At 36.3% G+C, this 17,682-nt stretch overlaps 1 protein-coding gene across 1 annotated transcript in view; it reads right to left on the bottom strand.

Annotated features, from left to right (window-relative positions):
• LOC142204542 (uncharacterized) overlaps window positions 1–17,682 on the bottom strand; it is a 252,351-nt gene that overhangs the window by 155,310 nt on the left and 79,359 nt on the right. Inside the window, exons 36-52 of the mRNA XM_075275859.1 lie at window positions 17,544–17,615; window positions 16,361–16,420; window positions 15,551–15,586; window positions 14,144–14,188; window positions 13,864–13,899; window positions 13,692–13,736; window positions 12,660–12,695; window positions 11,464–11,499; window positions 10,064–10,096; window positions 8,397–8,468; window positions 5,877–5,936; window positions 4,410–4,445; window positions 3,467–3,541; window positions 1,603–1,638; window positions 1,150–1,191; window positions 558–629; window positions 41–76 (exon numbers count right to left, since the gene is read on the bottom strand). Coding sequence (XP_075131960.1) covers window positions 41–76; window positions 558–629; window positions 1,150–1,191; window positions 1,603–1,638; window positions 3,467–3,541; window positions 4,410–4,445; window positions 5,877–5,936; window positions 8,397–8,468; window positions 10,064–10,096; window positions 11,464–11,499; window positions 12,660–12,695; window positions 13,692–13,736; window positions 13,864–13,899; window positions 14,144–14,188; window positions 15,551–15,586; window positions 16,361–16,420; window positions 17,544–17,615 — 828 coding nt within the window. The remainder of the gene's footprint in view (window positions 1–40; window positions 77–557; window positions 630–1,149; window positions 1,192–1,602; window positions 1,639–3,466; window positions 3,542–4,409; window positions 4,446–5,876; window positions 5,937–8,396; window positions 8,469–10,063; window positions 10,097–11,463; window positions 11,500–12,659; window positions 12,696–13,691; window positions 13,737–13,863; window positions 13,900–14,143; window positions 14,189–15,550; window positions 15,587–16,360; window positions 16,421–17,543; window positions 17,616–17,682) is intronic.

A 17,682-nucleotide genomic window follows, 5' to 3' on the forward strand; every position in this document is an offset into this window, starting at 1 on the left:
CAATATAAATGATTGTAAATGAATTTATGTTCTGACTTACAGTTTCACCTTTGTTTCCTTTTTTGCCATCAATACCCTATTAAAAATAAGAATGACGTAATCACGTTTTCATGTTTTTGTTTTTTTTCTTTTTTTGGACAAAATGCAAATGATTACAGAGATTGAGGTCCAATCAAAGGACTAAGGGTCCATTCACATGGAGTAAAGTGGTGTTGATTCTGTCACGATAACTCGCGTAAGAATCAGCACTCAAAAACAGACTCCCATTGACTTCAATGGGTTCCATTTTCCGCACGGAACACATTGAAATCAATGGGCAAAAAAGCTTCCCCTTGATTTCAATGTTTTCCATGCAGAAAATGGAACCCATTGAAGTCAATGGAAGTCTGTTTTTCAGCGCTGATTCTTACCATTCTTAATAAATCTGCTCCATTATATTTAATTTCAAAGTGGTGCCCATTTATTATGTTAGTATTAGTATATATTAGTATTCCAAATGATAGTTGTCATGCCAAACATATACATATGAATGACTAATGTAATGATGTCATCCTTACATCTTTTCCAGCTGGTCCCATCTCCCCTTTTTGTCCAGGATCACCAATACGGCCAGGTAGTCCTGTGGGGCCCTAGATAAATATATAACAATACAAAGATAAATAGAACCTGCAAACCATCCTTTACCTCTTAGGAGGCATTCACACGATGTAACGCGGTGTTGATTCTGACACGTAAACTCGTGTCAGAATCAGCGCTGCAAAACAGAATCCCATTGACTTTAATGTGTTATGTGCGCTAAACGAAACCCATTGAAGTCAATGGCATTCTGTTTTGGAGCGCTGATTCTGACACGAGTTTATGTGTCAGAATGAAAGCCGCGTTACATCGTGTGAATGCCCCCTTATACTGCATTGTAGACTAAACTGAACCATACAAATAACTATTTTTTTACAGTGGCATTTATAAACAGTATAATGGCTTGTAAGAACCATAAAGTCTTACATATTATAAAAGTTAAGAAAACTTTCATTTAAAAATATAAGTTGAATATGTTATGAAAATACATAACTACTATGTAACCGACCTGTTAGTAAACCATATTTCAGTGTCACAGCCATCTCTACTTACATACAAAGAGAAAAGACCTACCCGCTGTCCTTTCTCTCCTTGTTCACCTTTCATCCCGTCTCCCTAGAAAATCAAATTAGACATTCACACATTACATCTACATCTCACGAATAAGTTTTTAATTTAAAAAAAAGTCACACTATTATTTGGTGTTGCATTAACTTTGCTTTGCATTTACTTTGTAGACAAAACTTTCTGCCCTCTAATGTGGATGTATTAAATGTTATATGTTTCTCTGTGACAGTAAGTGGTTAAACAAATAGGAGAAAAGCAACAATCTTGTAAAAATAATATTGATAAATGTTTTCCATAATTCTGACCTTCAACAGACAACCTTCTACTAAGAGATGGATCATGAAATGCCAACTGAAGTCTACAGTTTATAATCAGATCCTGTAGCTGTAAAATGGCCATGTTTGCCCTCTTTATAAATGAGTGTATACAGTATAAAGGTATATACATATAGGAGCTTACCTTTATGCCAGGATCTCCTTTTAACCCCTTTTCACCCTAACAGAAAGATCAGTTATGATTAAAATTTGTTTCTAATGTTGTGTAGCTTAAGAGAGTGATGGCGTTGCTGAATAACATTGTATGAAAAAGTAGATCTGTATATTATGTGATACTTTTATTTATGTTAGCAGATGACAGTCTTGATTCAATTGTTATTACAAATAAAAAGTATTTCCATAATATATAGCGCTCACGTTCACTATCTTACTATGTCAAACATCAACAACATGTTGTTTAGATCATAAATTCTTAAAGTAAAAGTTAGGTTTTGGATAGGTTGCGGAGTTAGAATTCTATAGCACACCAGCTGTTGTAAAACTCCAACTCCCAGGATGCTCCATTCATTTATATGGAAGTGCCAAGCAAATATAAGTGCTGGGAGCTGCAGTGCCAAAACAGCTGGACTACTGACCCCTGACCTACTCCATAAACCCTTTTAACCCCTTAATGACACAACCAATATTTATTTATTTGGGCAAAGCATTATTGTATTCATTTTTTATCCCCATCTTCTGAGAGCCATAACTTTCTGTTATTTTTATAATTCTGAAATCAAGGAGTTATGGAGTACATATCATGGATTGAAACTTTATTATTTTAGGTGGGTGATAGAAAATGTAATTCTTCAATTTTTTTGTTTTTTTATGTTTCATTAAATTAAAATGTAACTTTATGATATTTTTAATGTTATATAGCTTTTCACAATAAAAATGCTTTTTAAAATAAATATTTGGCTTTGCATCACCATATACTAGGAGCAATAATTTTAAGGGCATATTTTTTGTCGGATAATCTGTAGTTTCCATTGGTACCTTTTTAGGATGTATCCAACTTTTTGATCACCTTTTATTAAAATTTTTGAGAGGCAAGATGATCAACATATCAGCAGTTGTTTTTACAGTGGTCACTGTGTGGATTTTTAAAGAGGACCTTTCATGGCCTCCTGCACATGCGGTTTTATATACCGCTAGAAAGCCGACAACGGTATATAAAATCATATGAAAGGTCCTCTTTAATTGCTATCAATAGAGCAATAACAATGATATATATGTACTAATATAATATTTGTTAATACTTTTTAACCATTTTTAATTTTTAGTTTTTCAATTTTTCAAACGACTTTTACACTGACATTCAGTCTATTAGATCCCATATCTGTCTTGGCCTACTAGGCTTCCATAAATGGAATAGCCAGAGGTCATTGTCAGGAATCCAGATGCCACTGCAACTCCCTGGCACCCATTATTGTATTGCAGGTCCAACGAACTGACAGAGGGAACCCTGTTCCTCTGTCTAACCACTTTACATGCAGAAGTCACTATACATTATTTCCTCTAAAGGGTTAAACTGCTAGGGATTGGAGAAGGAATCAGGCTATATCTGGCAGCAGGGTCCTGCCACTTATGACATGGGTACATTGGCAGTACCTGGTAAATAAACATGATGTACATATGGACACTTAGCCTCCTTGTAAATAGAGGGCCTGTGTACTTATGTGACAGACAAACCTTTCTTCCCATACAAGTAAATGGAGTGCTTGTCATGCAAGCAATCATGGAGTGTAAAGGGATTAAAGGAATGGAAAATATAAAGGAAACACTTAGACATTTCCCTTGTTTTATATCCACTCCTTACTTTGGCTAAAAAAAAACCACAGCAAAATCTGCAACAAAAATGCTGCATTTCTGCAATGTGGGGCCTTAGCCTAAAGCAACTTGTTGAATGTCTTCTATTTAGAACTTCATACATTTAAGTATTATAGAAATGTCAGAAATTCAAGTATTTAAAAATAATGTTCTGGAAGGACTCTACCATTTCTACTTACATCTTTACCTCTTATTCCAGGCATAGTCCAAGACGTTCCAGGTTCACCCTTATTTCCTTTATCACCTCCATCTCCCTATTTAACAAGTGCAAAGCATACAGTCAAATTAATGATGCTTTATACGGGAATGTTAAAAGAAATTTCTACCATGTCATTCATTCTGACATATCAGAAATAACATTGTGGAGATCAAAGTCCAACAGCACAGTAATGGTATAATCCACATAATATACATAGACATCTGAGTACAGCAAAAGCATGCTAGGTACAGTTTTAAAGAATCCATACTGCCAGTCTGAAAAGAGAAACCCTGATGCTTGTGTTAACAGGGTTTCTACTATTTAATAAAAGGATGTCACATTAATACTGGTGCTCCATGAACATTGCTGTGTTGATTTTTGGTATTTTCATGGGAATCTGGTTGTCAGACATACCTCTAATCGGACTAGCATAGACTCTAACATCATGTTACCACATATATTTGTTGAGAAATAAAAATGTACTTTTGCTGTTGACATATTACTGTATACTTATTTCCATTTATTATAAAGTAGCAACATATTATACTGCACTGTACAGTAATTGTCATATTTGTCATTGTCATAATCACTAACATTCTCTATGGGTCTCACAACCAAAATCCCCATGAATCACTGATGCATACTAGGGTCAATATCATAAGAGGGAGGACAAAAATGCAACACATGTGCACCTCCTTGTTTCATATATATTATATGGCACTATAAGATAAAAAAAAATATCACAAGCTTGATACCAGCAGGCCGTACTCAAAATCTAGGCACAGATATGTTACTTGCTATCACTAAAAAAAAGAAAAAAAAAACGTTTTGATATCATATATTCAGTTACTGAACAAAAATGCAAACACTGTCATAACTTGAATTATCAAAGCACTTACAATAACTTAATTCAATATACTTACTTTAGGACCAGGCTTCCCAGATAACCCAATGTTACCCTTAAAAATAACAACATAAACCAAATGTCAAAATATATCAGCTTAAAACAATTATCTTCAACAAATTCCTAATAACCTCAAAGATAGTGATCAAAAAATAATATACTACTACTAATGCTTCACATTATAGTAGATCTATGTATAACAAATTAATACAAAGATAAAGTGTCATGAAGTCTAGGAAAGAAACAAAAAAATGTAAAAACAAGTCACAATATAGAGCAGTAACTGTGAATGTCTTTTGTTCCACAAGACACTCTTTTGCATTTTAAAATTAACTAAATTTATTCTATAAGTTACTATAAAATGGTAATAGCAAAATATGTATCTTTTTAATGATTTAATATTACTTTGTACTCTTGCACTATGAAAGCAATTTTTATGGACTAGAGTCATTTTGTAACTGTATTCCTATGTACTGACTTGCCTTTTCAGTGGGATAAATTGTTGGTACAATTTTGGATACATAGAATTTAAAATTATTTTATGAATTCCACCACTGAGTTTTAAACATTGCTATACAGTTTAATTAATAAGTAAATATTAAAGGGGTTTTCCCATGTCCCTCTTTCAGCAACTTTGTCGGCTGTGTTTTCTTCTCACTTTCTGTATTCTTCATCAAACAGTCAAAACTGCCCCCCCCCCCTCACTTGCTGAACAGGACACTATGAAGTATCACAATATAGACTATAGACTTTGCCTTTAACAATAATAATATAATGCATATTACATCACACATGGTTAGAGAGAACAGTTACATGCTTCTATAGAGAACAGATTCAGTGTTATCTTTGTGTTTACATAGAGAGATAACAAACACTGAGCCTTTATCAGCAAACTGCAATTAGCTGAGCTGGCTGTCCTGCCGGCAGTGCTGTAGATAACAGTGGGAGCACTCACCCTTCCCCTTCTCCCTGACCCCAGTGAGCAGTGGCTGACATTATTGGTCATATCTTATCAGACAGGTCTGGCTCCATGGAAACAATGTGTAAACAGTGGGAGGAATAATTTCTTATAGAAGGCAAACTAAGCAGCATTGCTAAAGTAATGCAGAGGAAAACCCTTCAATTTACATAAACTTGCAGTATAGATAGGATCCTTGAGATGGGAATACTCCTTTAACTTTATTTTATGTCTCACATTCAATCACTTAATCACATAAGAAATTCCCACATCTGAAAGCTTATCCTCCAATTACTTTTCAGAGTTAGTCACTTAAAGAATTGAAAACTATATAAAATCCTTATGAAGAAGAGTAAGAATGTAAACCAGCTAGAGGGTGAGCATTTCCACTAGTACAGTATGGTTAGAGAGGTCTGTGATATAGTGCTTGCATTTTGCCATGTCCTACCATAACACAAAGTAAATAAACTTACATACTGTATTCCATTTTTTGAATAAGTACAGAAACAGTATGATAACCACACTTACTCTTTCTCCAGGATCTCCCTTTAATCCTGGCTGACCGGGAATTCCATACCCTGGTTCTCCCTATAATAAAAATAGTTAATTTTCATATTTGTAAAATAGACTAATTGATCATATATAAATATAACATTTTTAATATAAAACATTTGCTGTGTCAGAATTGCAAACACAATGTCATTCACTTGAACAAAGCTTTGTTATAAATCTTAAAACCATGGAAAATCTAGATTTGTGCTGTTTCTAACAATCCAAATCTGATGTTACTTCCACATCTAACTAATTTGCCATCAATGCCCATGATAGGTGGATATCTTCTGGTTCAAAGTCTAGTTTTATCTTGTGCATTTAAATACCTTGTTTATATTTATATTAATACCTTTTTTCTGTTGCACTATTAGTCATCTCTAAATATTATTATTTTTACCTTAAGGGGTTTTTTTTTGTTTTTTTTTTAATACCTAATTTACACGCTGAGATCATTCATTTCCGTGGGTTAAAGGTGCACTGCACATGTGTAAGATCTTCTATGCGTTCCACGGTGAAACGCATATGACGTACTTCTAGCCCACCATCTTCCAAATAGGAAGTGGAGTTGAGAGCCGGGTTTTATGCACAGACACAGCACGTTACTTTAAATAGGACGGTTCAGCCCCTCAACCACTATGTTTGAGCTACCCAGCGTAAAGGTAAGAGGCTAATCTCAGCTCCTTGTCTGTTCCTTTCTTTTAAGACTTAGTTTCTTGGGCGTAGTCTTGCTTCGGGGAGTTGCAGCAGGTTGCGGCTATTGTGAAAACCTTGTAACATGGTGTTTCAGGAAAGATGTTTTGTCTTTTATTCCTTTTTATTTTAATCTACTGTTAACACATATTGTGTACTAAGTCTATCTCTGGATTTGATCATTGCTATTATTTTAAATATGGTCTTGTACTGGCTTGTTTTTTTACTGGCTTGGTTTTTATGATGTTTTATGTTATTTTTGTGTGATATTTCTGTTTTATATTTTCCATGTCTTGTGTTTTTAAACAGTTTATGCACTTGATAAAGGGCATTTAGGCCCGAAACACGGTGAGTCTGTGTTGTGCACTCCAGTTTTTTCCCAATAAATCTATTGACCTGTGAGCGCGGTCCTTTTGGTTTTTTACATTTCTTTCACACCTGGTCCTTTCCTATTGGTGTTCCTGTGACGTGCTGCTCCCTCCACCTAGTCATCAATCTTCTAAACGTAACTGTGAACGGGATCACAGTCACATTAGGTGAGAGGCCAATCAGGTCTATCTGTCACTTGTGGGTTTTTCAAATTGCCACAGAATATTTATGATTATCTGCACTATGAGTGTGCTCGGTGTCTACTTTTTGTTTTATGATAGGTAAACTTGCCATCTAAACCTAAAGCTGTGCCATAATTGCCCAGGATGAATAAGACACCCTTATTCACCCTGGGCCTGATTCCAATTCTCATTTAGGATAAGTGTTTCATTAAGAAAGCCAAAAGCACCACTATATTGATTATTATCATATTGATTCCATATCTACTCTATAAGCCATCAATACTCTAAACTTGTGTATAAGTGCGTAAACTTGCATATAATATGTGTAAATAATAACAGCAGAACCTACCATAGAGGCAATTTTTATGGAGCCACTGGCAGTTCATGTATGGAAAATTCTTCCCCCTTTTTTGTTTACAGAGATTTATTATACAGTCTGTCAGACTTGTTCCCCACCCTACCCTGTCAGGAGATCAGTAACCCTTTAATAAAAATCTGGCTGTAGGTCAATATATAGTTAAATAAGGGAGACGGTGAAAAAGTGCAAATGCACCTTTCTGCTTGACTTGTGGACTCTGTAGGCAGAGGAAGACATTCCATTATTGTAATTGGTGGTGAGTGTTTTTATTTTTCAAAAGCATTCACTTAAAAATATCAAAAGAAAATATAATATTTATACAACCACTGTCCTTCTTTACTCTGCTTTTTGTTTAAGGGGGTCCCACATCTAACTTTTGTTATGATGCCCCAAGATCCTTTGTATGACCCTGATCAACACAAAAAAAACCCACACCCACAAAAAGACACACACATATTAAATACATAGTAAAATTCACGTGCAGGTTCCTGGATCCCTTAAACATGGGCCCACAACATATGTTCACCATCTTCCACGCTACTGAAGTCAGTAAAAGAGGCTAGGGAAACATTTTCACTTTCAGTAGAAGCTAGTGTATTGATAATTAAAATGCTGGGAGACATTTATATTAATAGTTTATAGTACAGCGTATTAATGCTTACTGACCAATGTTTTTTTTTATATAGAATATTACCATGCCTTTTGTGTTACAAAGTGTATCTTTATTTTTATGCACAATTAACAATGGAGTTTGTACCTGGCACTTGAGGCATAGAGTACAAGGAACTAGAGTAGACTTGAATGATTAAACTAGAATTATTATTATTATTATATTATTTTTTCCAGAGCATATTTCCTATTTTTAATAAAGAGCGTTCCATATTTAATGAGGTTTACCTTCACTCCTTTGTCTCCTTGATCTCCTTTGACTCCTTTAGGGCCCAACGGACCAATGGGTCCAATATCACCCTAAGAAAGTAATAATTATTATTTATATGATTTAAAACTCTATAATAATAACTTTTGTTAGCTGTACACCACAACATTATGATATAGTCATAAGAAAGTCTTAATATCAAGTGAGTTGTATTGGAGAAAAGAACAATACTCACGTATTAAATCCCCTGCCAGAGCCAGTGCTTTGGTGTTCCCAACAATCTTTGTATTTTCCCGAACCATGGTTGTACATCTATATGACCATTGCAGTCTATCTAACCCTAAAGATAATGTTAGTATATACAGTATATGACTGCTGAACAGGGCTGATTTAACCATAGGGTAAAAAGTGAGAGTCTGCAAAAGCCATATCCATGATTTTTTTTTCATACCCACCCCTGGTCCCAGGTCAACGGTGCAGTTTTGGAGCAGCACATCACAATTCTGCAGAGCGACCTCTTTATATCCTAGTTTGGTCTGCTTCTGCTTTTAGGAGAAGAAGGACTGGGATGCCAGACAGTGGAAGTATAAGATGGTCCTTATCTTCCTAAGACTGCAGTCGCACTAGCGGACTTCTCTCTCTGCCAATTTCAGGAGGAAACTGAGTAGAGACCTGGCAGACCTCATTATAATTTATGCTTTTAAAGCGAATAGGGTTTCCATTTTTTGATACCTAATGTGTATATGTTTCACAGTAATTTTCTACTTTTATATGTACTCTAGGGAAAAGGGGAGTGATTTAGAACTTTTTGGTTTTTTGCACTGCCAGGACACCCTCTTCTTCAAGCCCAGTGCCCGCAGCATCGCTCCACTCCTGCTGCTGCAGAAATCCCTGCTGCAGGAAGCCGGCAGCAGCAGGAGTGAGACAATGCTGTGACCTCGCTCCCCCCCCCAACCCCCACATTCAGACTATAAGACACACCTGCCCATTTTCGGGGAAACAGTGTGTCTTATGGTCTGAAAAATACAGTAATACATCCCCACTCTCAGAGTGAGGCTGCATTCTGCAATGGGGAGCATCATTACAGCTTTTATGTTTTGTCACACACCTTTCCAAGAGCACTGAAGGTCACACGTACCTTCTTATGCAACATTCATGAGGTATGTCACTACATTAGGCTCTAGATTACCGGTCTGAATCTGGGAAAGCTGAGTGGCAACTTGCAATTATGTTGTAAAGACAAATGGGGTTAAACACAGCATTCCCATAATAATCCTGCAGAGCCACATGATATTATCTAAACTCCTAGTTGCTACCCTGCAATGGCCACTACCTGCATGCTGAGGTTGGGTTTACATAGGACATTTTTCTGAGGTTTTTTATTATGAGCTCCTGATTTTATGTTACATTAAGTGTTGCAGCAGCAGATAGGGGTCACTCATAAAATGATTCAACTAGGCCCACCAATAGGTTAAAAAGGCCCTTCTGTGATTGGCTGCATTGAATTATAGAATTTCATGGTCGGGATGACCAGAGCATCAGCACTAGAGCGGAGAGGGATTTAACAGGAGATTAAAGTTTGTTCTTATTTTCTTGAACATTTACTGCAGTTACTTTTAGATTTTTCACTAATAAATGTATAGTAAAAGCTGTAGAGCATGTTCTGCATTAACTTGTATATACGTACCCTAGAACCTTTCTTACCAGTTGGTCCAACTACCTGCAGAATACAACATTTATATATTAAATGAGAAAAAAAACACTATTAATGTGCTCTATTTTTCTATTTGTTTCATTTGTCCACAACTGTAGTCACAAAAATTCAGAAAATTTTAAGTGCCCTTAGCATAGTATCAATCTATTGCTCTGCTATAATTTAACAGTAGATTATTTTTTTCATTCAACTACCCAACTTTTATTTAAGTACTGAATTACAAGGTTTTTCAGGAAAATGATAGTAAAGTACTGATCCCACATCCCCTGACAACACCTTTCTGACACTGTCTAGTCTCCTTCAGCTCTCTGCTTCTTGTGTGACAACACACAGGAAATGCATGGAAATGTCTGTACTGGATTTATCTTCAATAAAAGTGATCCTTCTGAAGAACTTTGGTCTGACAAATGCTGATCTACCCATGCATATTGCATTTTACAATGACCTTTGATCCACTATCCACTATTGTTATGTCCCTCTCTCTTTTGAAAGAAGAAGTGTCCCCTCTGAGGCATCCTCCAGCAGCGAGGTGTTCTCCTGCTTCTGCAAGCCATCTCCCTCTCTGAAATGTGAGGAACTGTTCTGATACATAACCGAGATGTACTGTCCTAAGGTTTTGTAGCAGAACTCCCTTAATCCTGCACTTACACTGCTACGACAAGCTCAGATCACTATTGGCTTAACTTTCATGAAACTGTCCGAAGCATGAAATGTTCAAGGTTTGCGATCTACACCATACACATTGAGCTCCTGAATGGCGAGATCCCTAAACTACTAAAATTACAGCTTTATGACAACTTAGACGTGGTTCACATCTGCTTTGGGTAATCCATTCGGGGTGTCCACATGGGGACCCCCGAATGGACTACCAAACGCATTAGAAAGCCGTGAGCTTATGAAAGCACACAGACCCCATAGACTACAATGGGGTTTGTGTGCTTTCCGTGTGGTGTCCGGACGGAACATGCGGACAGAAAAGTACTTCACGGTCTACTTTCCTGTCCACATGACTCGTGCGGAGACTACGCGGAAAACACACGGACCCCATTCTAGTCTATGGGGTCCGTGTTCTTTCACTGCTCACCGCTTGTGTTCGGTAGTCCATTTGGGCGGTCCCCATGAGGAATCCCCAAACGGATTACCGAACGCAGATGTGAACTGGGCCTTAGTATTGATACAGTGAGTTCCATTCACACAAACATGCTCAGCTCAGGAGACAAGACCTGCACACATACCCTGTTTCCATGAAAGAATGCAGTCATGTGTTTATAGCTTCAGTATATATGTCCTGTCATAAGGTTAGGCTAGTTTTTCAGTCATAAATAAAGAAATGTGGTGATCTAATATATACAGCAAGCAGTACTATTGGTTACCCCCATTGCTGGAGCGCCTGGAAAACCTTGGATTCCCTACAAAATGGAAAAAAAAACAAAAAAACAGATTATAAAGAGTTTACATTTTCTGATCAAATGTTAAAGGATTTGTCCAGTTTAAGCAAATAAATGTTATTGTTTGTATAATGAAAAGTTATACAACTTTCCAATATAATTCCTGTATCTTTTCCCACTATCAGAGATGCATTTGAGCAGTTGCTTTCGGTTTCTATACTATGCTCAGTAACAGGCGGGCCTGCGGAAGCCAATCAAGGGAGATGTCCCATTACCATGACAGCCGGGAACCTTCTGAATACTCCCAGCCCTAGTAATGTAACTACTGACACCTGCCTGTTATTTTAAAAAATCTTTTTGAAAAAAAATAAAAATTTGAAACATCTCCACTTCTCCTAAATAACATAAATAAATAATTGTAAGTATAAATACAGTAAGCATCCTTAAGTCCTAAAATGCCAAAACCATGAAAATGTAAAAACATTTCTCCCATATGGTTAAAGCCATTTTTCAATTTTAACTCATTTTGAATTTTTTTCCTCGCTTTCCAGTACATTGCACAAAATAATGAATGGTACAATTGAAGAACAACTTTTCACACAAGGCGTTCAATGAGTGGTAAAGTGACATATTACCTGAATTCTGTGAGACACAGTAATACCAAATGTATATAGTATTTGTAATGTTTCGATATCTTTTTTTTAAAAAACTAAAAACTTTGCAAAATAGAAAAAAAAAAATTGTGTCGCCATATTGTAACACCTGTACCTTTTTTATATTTGTGTGTATGGAGCTGGGTAAGGCATTTTTTTAAGCGGGACAAGATGGTGTTTTTATTGATACCTTTTTGGGCAAGTTATGATGGTTTGATCTCTTTTTATTCCATTTTTTATAGTAGGAAAACTGTTAAAAAAACAGCCATTTGGCCATTTTCCTTTTTTTCCCCGCTATGCCGTTCACCATATGGGATAATTGTTTTAATATTTTAAAAGTCCTGACATTTTTGAGCATGGAAGCGCCTAAAGTGTTTATGTTTATTATTGTATATTATATTATCACGCAAACTATATATAGATCTACTGTAGAATTTGTCACATTCAAACTTCGAACCCCAGTCCTGAAAGACATCAGTGATAACAACTTTGCTGCCCAATAAGTTAAATGTAAAGATTTATTATTACCTGGTCTCCTTTTTGTCCTGTAGGCCCCGGAAGTCCCTGTTACAATATAAATAAATAGAGATTCACATTTGCATCATATTTTGTAAGATAACTCTAAGGTCTTATGTACAGATGCCTACTATGGCTCAGCTTTTTACAGAACGTCAATAGGGCTACAAAAAATGGTCTATGGGGTCCTAATGTACCTTGGTTTGCCTCTAATTTCATACATATTACGCTTTGGGTCCGCTTTGGGCTCCAATACACGGAAATGTACTAATTTGTGATGAGGAGTGTTGTTACACTTGTGGATAGTAAATAGCACAAATCTCTAAATTCCTAATGTAATTTGTGTGTACTTACTGTATATACTTGTAAGATTTCATTTTGTCTTATACGTTTCAATAAGATTGTTAGGGACTATGTATCAATATAAGTTTTAGTTTGAAAATGTTTTAACCCCAAACTTATGAAAATCCAAAGTAAGTGAAAAAATATTATTACATATACTCACTGATAAAAAAAAATAACATACCCAGATAGAAATGTTAGATTGCTGAAAAATTCAGCATGTAGTAATGTTTCGCACAGATATGTAAATGATTACAGGTATAGTCTGATCACTGGGTCTTACTACAATAGGGCATATAATTGCTTCCCCAACTAACTTATAAAAAGGCTCTCAGAGGGTACTTTGGGGGCAGTGTATCTCTTGGCAAGAGATTGTTGACTGCTAAATATGTCCTACAATATAATACTATAAAGTATTATTCAATTTTAACAACTCCTTAGTGATTCCTTGTTTGTTTTTTGTCAATGACTGCAAAAACTATTTTTCTAAAACAAAAACTCATAAATGCAGATTTACTATTGTGGTTCCAACTTAACCATGGCAAAGGGTCAAACTTTTTTTGGTGTATCTAATTTAGACCAAGTTTTTCTGTTGGTAAATGTGGGCTTTAGTGTTGTAGAAAATAAGATTATGCTAATAATAAATACATATAAGTATCTTACAGACTTACTATTTTCTATTATTTGTTATTATTCACTTACAGCTCTTCCGGCAGGTCCAATAGGTCCAATATCACCACGCTCTCCCTGCAAGTAAATATTACTTTATTAGTATATCAAAGAACTATCTGTCAACATAATGAGAAATATACATGGTGTATGACAGTATATACACTTTGAGTGAATGATTGGGCTTATGATAAGATATACTCACTTTTTCGCCTTTCTCTCCATCTAGACCTTTCTTTCCCTAAAGAAAAAAAAAAATAATGTGTTGACACCACATGCAGAATTTTTGTGGCAGCATTTGCTGTTTTTTTTGGGGGGGGTTTCTTCAGCCAAAGCCAGGTGTGTATTCCAAAAAGATTGGGAATAATATAGGCAGGACTGATAATTCTCCTTCCTGATAGATCCACTTCAGGCTTTGGTGCAAAAATTGGTACACAAACAACCACAATATTTGTGATACATAACATACTTAAGATATTTCTCACCCTTAAACCAGCGGGTCCATCAATGCCTTGCAAGCCTTGATCACCCTAAATGAAAAAGAAAAAATGGAAAAATAATACATGCGAAAACTGGCACAAGTTATAGTTTAAACTTATGCCAGTTTCAGAATGGCGTAGGTTTTAATTTCAGCACACAGAACTTCCTAACATTTCTGACACATCTATCTATCAGTCTTAATAAATCAAACCTACTGTGCTACATAGTAATTCCCTGAATTCCAAAAGTAGCAGTCACATTGGTAAACAAATCTATAGGATCATACAAAAATATATTACTTACATATACATTGTATTACATGCAGGGATGTAACTACCGGGGTAGCAGGGGTAGCAGCTTCCACAGGGCCCGGGACATAAGGGGCCCAGCGACAGCCGCTACCCCTGCAGTTTTTTTCTTTTTTTAATAGGCCGTTACCAGCTGGAGTAAGTCCAGCTGGTAACGGGCCCTATTCACTTACCGATCCTGGCAGGGGCCGGGATCAGTAAGTAACGCCGCAGGCCCCACAAGCACTATTATTATACTCGGGAGTCTTTTCAGACACCCGAGTATAATGATCGGAGGCCCCAGAAAGGTAAAGGAACATAACAAATGTGTGTGTATATATATATATATATATATATATATATGTATACACACACACACATTTAAAGAGGACCTTTCACCACCTGGGGCACATGTGGTTTTATATACAGCTAGAAAGCCGACAGTCAGTCAGGAATGCCTTTCCTCACATTAGCGCCGATTACGCTGTACTGTGAGAGCGGTGATGAACGGTTCCTCACCGCTCTCACAGCACAGCGCGATAGGCGCTGCAATGAGGAAGGGCGTTCCTGACTGACTGTCAGTAATGCCCTTCTGATAATGAAGATCTACAGTAACGGCACTGATAGCTCTTCACCGGGAGCACAGAACGTGAAAGCCGATAGTGCAATGAATTCATTGCACTGTCGGCTTTCTAGCGGATCGCCGGCAGAACTCTGAAACTGATACCATGCGCCGACACCAACACAGATGTGAACACAGCCTTATGCAACAGTTATGAAACAATAAATATCTAGCACATCCAAATATGTTGCTTTAGCTGTTTAGTTTGGTTTCAGCTTTAAAGTATTGCTGTGCTTGGCTCAAACAGTGAGTGGACACTGGATTATATGCTGAAACAGCTCTTCATTCAAAGTTTATGGCAAACTTCTAAGCATTGTCTTATGGTTGAGGAGGAAATCCCCTATTCTGATTATTGAAGATGGTCCAAACTAATCTAGCATTTATCATCAATACAGATAGATAATAAGGGTTTGAGTCTTTAAAGGGGAATAGCAATACAGGTAAACATCACATTTCCTCACAATAATTGATGGAACTATATTAAGTACTGTATATAAACATACCTTTGGTCCAGGAGGTCCAGCAGGACCCATAGATCCCTAATAGGAAAAATGCAAAATATCAACGTTACCATAAATGAACAAAAAAAAAATTATGGTGTGGTCTGTGGGCAACCACTTTTTACTTTTCATTTTCAATTTGCAGAATTTTCAACAAAAAAAACTGTCCAGACAGATTGAAACAGAAGAAGAGTGCTGAATACAACACTATTATTCCTGTAATAACAGTGCTGCAGACATCAGTATTCCCCCTATCAAAAATGACAGATGACAGAAACCATGTCAGAACCCAAAGACCCAACAGTTAGTCAACCCATGTCACTTTATGTTTGATGGAGGAGGGGGGCCTTACCCAAAAAAAGTCTTACAAAGACTTTTATATTATAAACTGTTATAAATCTACCTTTGAAGTATACTGTATTTGGAGGGCTGTTGATGTGAAACTAAGGTCTTATTCATTCATTTTCAAAAAGAATGACAAGACCAAGTGACCATTGATATGTCATCTACAAACCCCTAAGGTGGAGTATGTCACCTTGGTTACTAGTAAAGTGGAGTATGTCACCTTGGTTAAAAGTAGAGTGGAATAAGTCATCTTGATTTTACAATCATACCTTATAGTACAGTAATTTTATACTGTCTCCGAGAGCTGGAGTTTTTGTTCTGCATGCTTACTCTTGCTATCAGCCATATGTATCGCTCTTGAAATGTATCATTGATCATTAATTTGAGATAACAAGGTATCTGCTTATTAATAATAATAATAATTATTATTATTATATAAACATAACATAAACATAAAAATGCACTTACCTTATCTCCAGATATTCCCTTTGACCCAGGTATCCCAGGGAAACCAATCCCTGCTTCTCCCTGTAAAACAAAAAAAAAAAAAAAAACATAAAACAGAGCTGATGCATGTAGGAGGTAAACTGGTTAAATTTTTTTTCTGATAGTTATATCTTGAAGGAAGTTTATGAGCAGTAAATTGGTTATAAACCTAATCACAGCACCTTGTACAGGTGCTTCTACAGTTTCCAAATATGTCTTTGTTATTCAGCTTTGTAGTCCCATTTTACTCTTGTAGCCTTTACCCAGGAATCTTCCGTTGAGACCAAACACTGGAAAGCTAAGGCATGCTTGTCCTCATTGCATAAGAAGAAAATGGCAACTTTTATGAAAATGGGACTCTAAAGCTAAATAACAGAGTCATAGAATTGCCTCTACAAGGTACTGTGATTAGGTTTAGAATCAATGTACTGCTGACAGACTCCCTTGATAATTGGTAACTCTTTATGTTTTACGTAAAAAAACCAAACCAACAAAAAACAAACCAGAAATAGACTTGTTAGAGCTTATTCTGAAGTGTGGACACTGATGCTATGCTAAATAAAACTGACCATATATGTTAAATAGTTGTCTGGCAAGCACTTCTACATGTGTTGTCAGTAGGGGATGGGAGTAAGCCGCTGTCAGATACCTCTGGTGGTGGCCTTTTTAATTTGAGAACAAAAGGATCAAGTATGTTGTAATCCAACCCTTCATTTTCTAATATCTCAAATTTGGGAAGTCATCACCAAACAAATGATAAGGTTGGCCAGTTCCACAGAAATTGGTGAATTTGACTGACATTCATGTAAAGTGTAGGACCACCTTATGGTAATATGGAGAGCTCCGTTTAATTTTTTACTTAATTTCTACTGCACAGTATGGTTATTTAGGGTCCCTTCACGTGTGTGCTTATTCATTCTATTAGGGTTCCCTTGCAGAGTTGTTCCATTATTGACAGTAAGAATAGTAGAGACTGCAACACTATACATGTTGTAAATCTACTTTAGTCCCAAAAATATTCCATCATAATTCACCAAGACTTGATAAAGCAGTCATGTCTCCACTATTAAGCAAACATTACACAAGTATATAAAGAACCTTAACCATTTATGCAGCTGATCTTGCCCAGTTAGAAATGTTTCTTTATTAATTCTGCATACTTTACCTTTTCTCCTTTTATTCCTTGAAGTCCTGGGAGACCATCGAGGCCTATGGGACCTGGTAACCCTGCTCGGCCCTGTATTACAAATATTAATGGAGAAGTATTTTCAAATTACTAAAACAGTCATATTTGCAAAAACGTC

The sequence above is a fragment of the Leptodactylus fuscus genome, chromosome 5 (assembly GCF_031893055.1).
Source record: "Leptodactylus fuscus isolate aLepFus1 chromosome 5, aLepFus1.hap2, whole genome shotgun sequence".
Lineage (NCBI taxonomy): Eukaryota > Metazoa > Chordata > Amphibia > Anura > Leptodactylidae > Leptodactylus > Leptodactylus fuscus.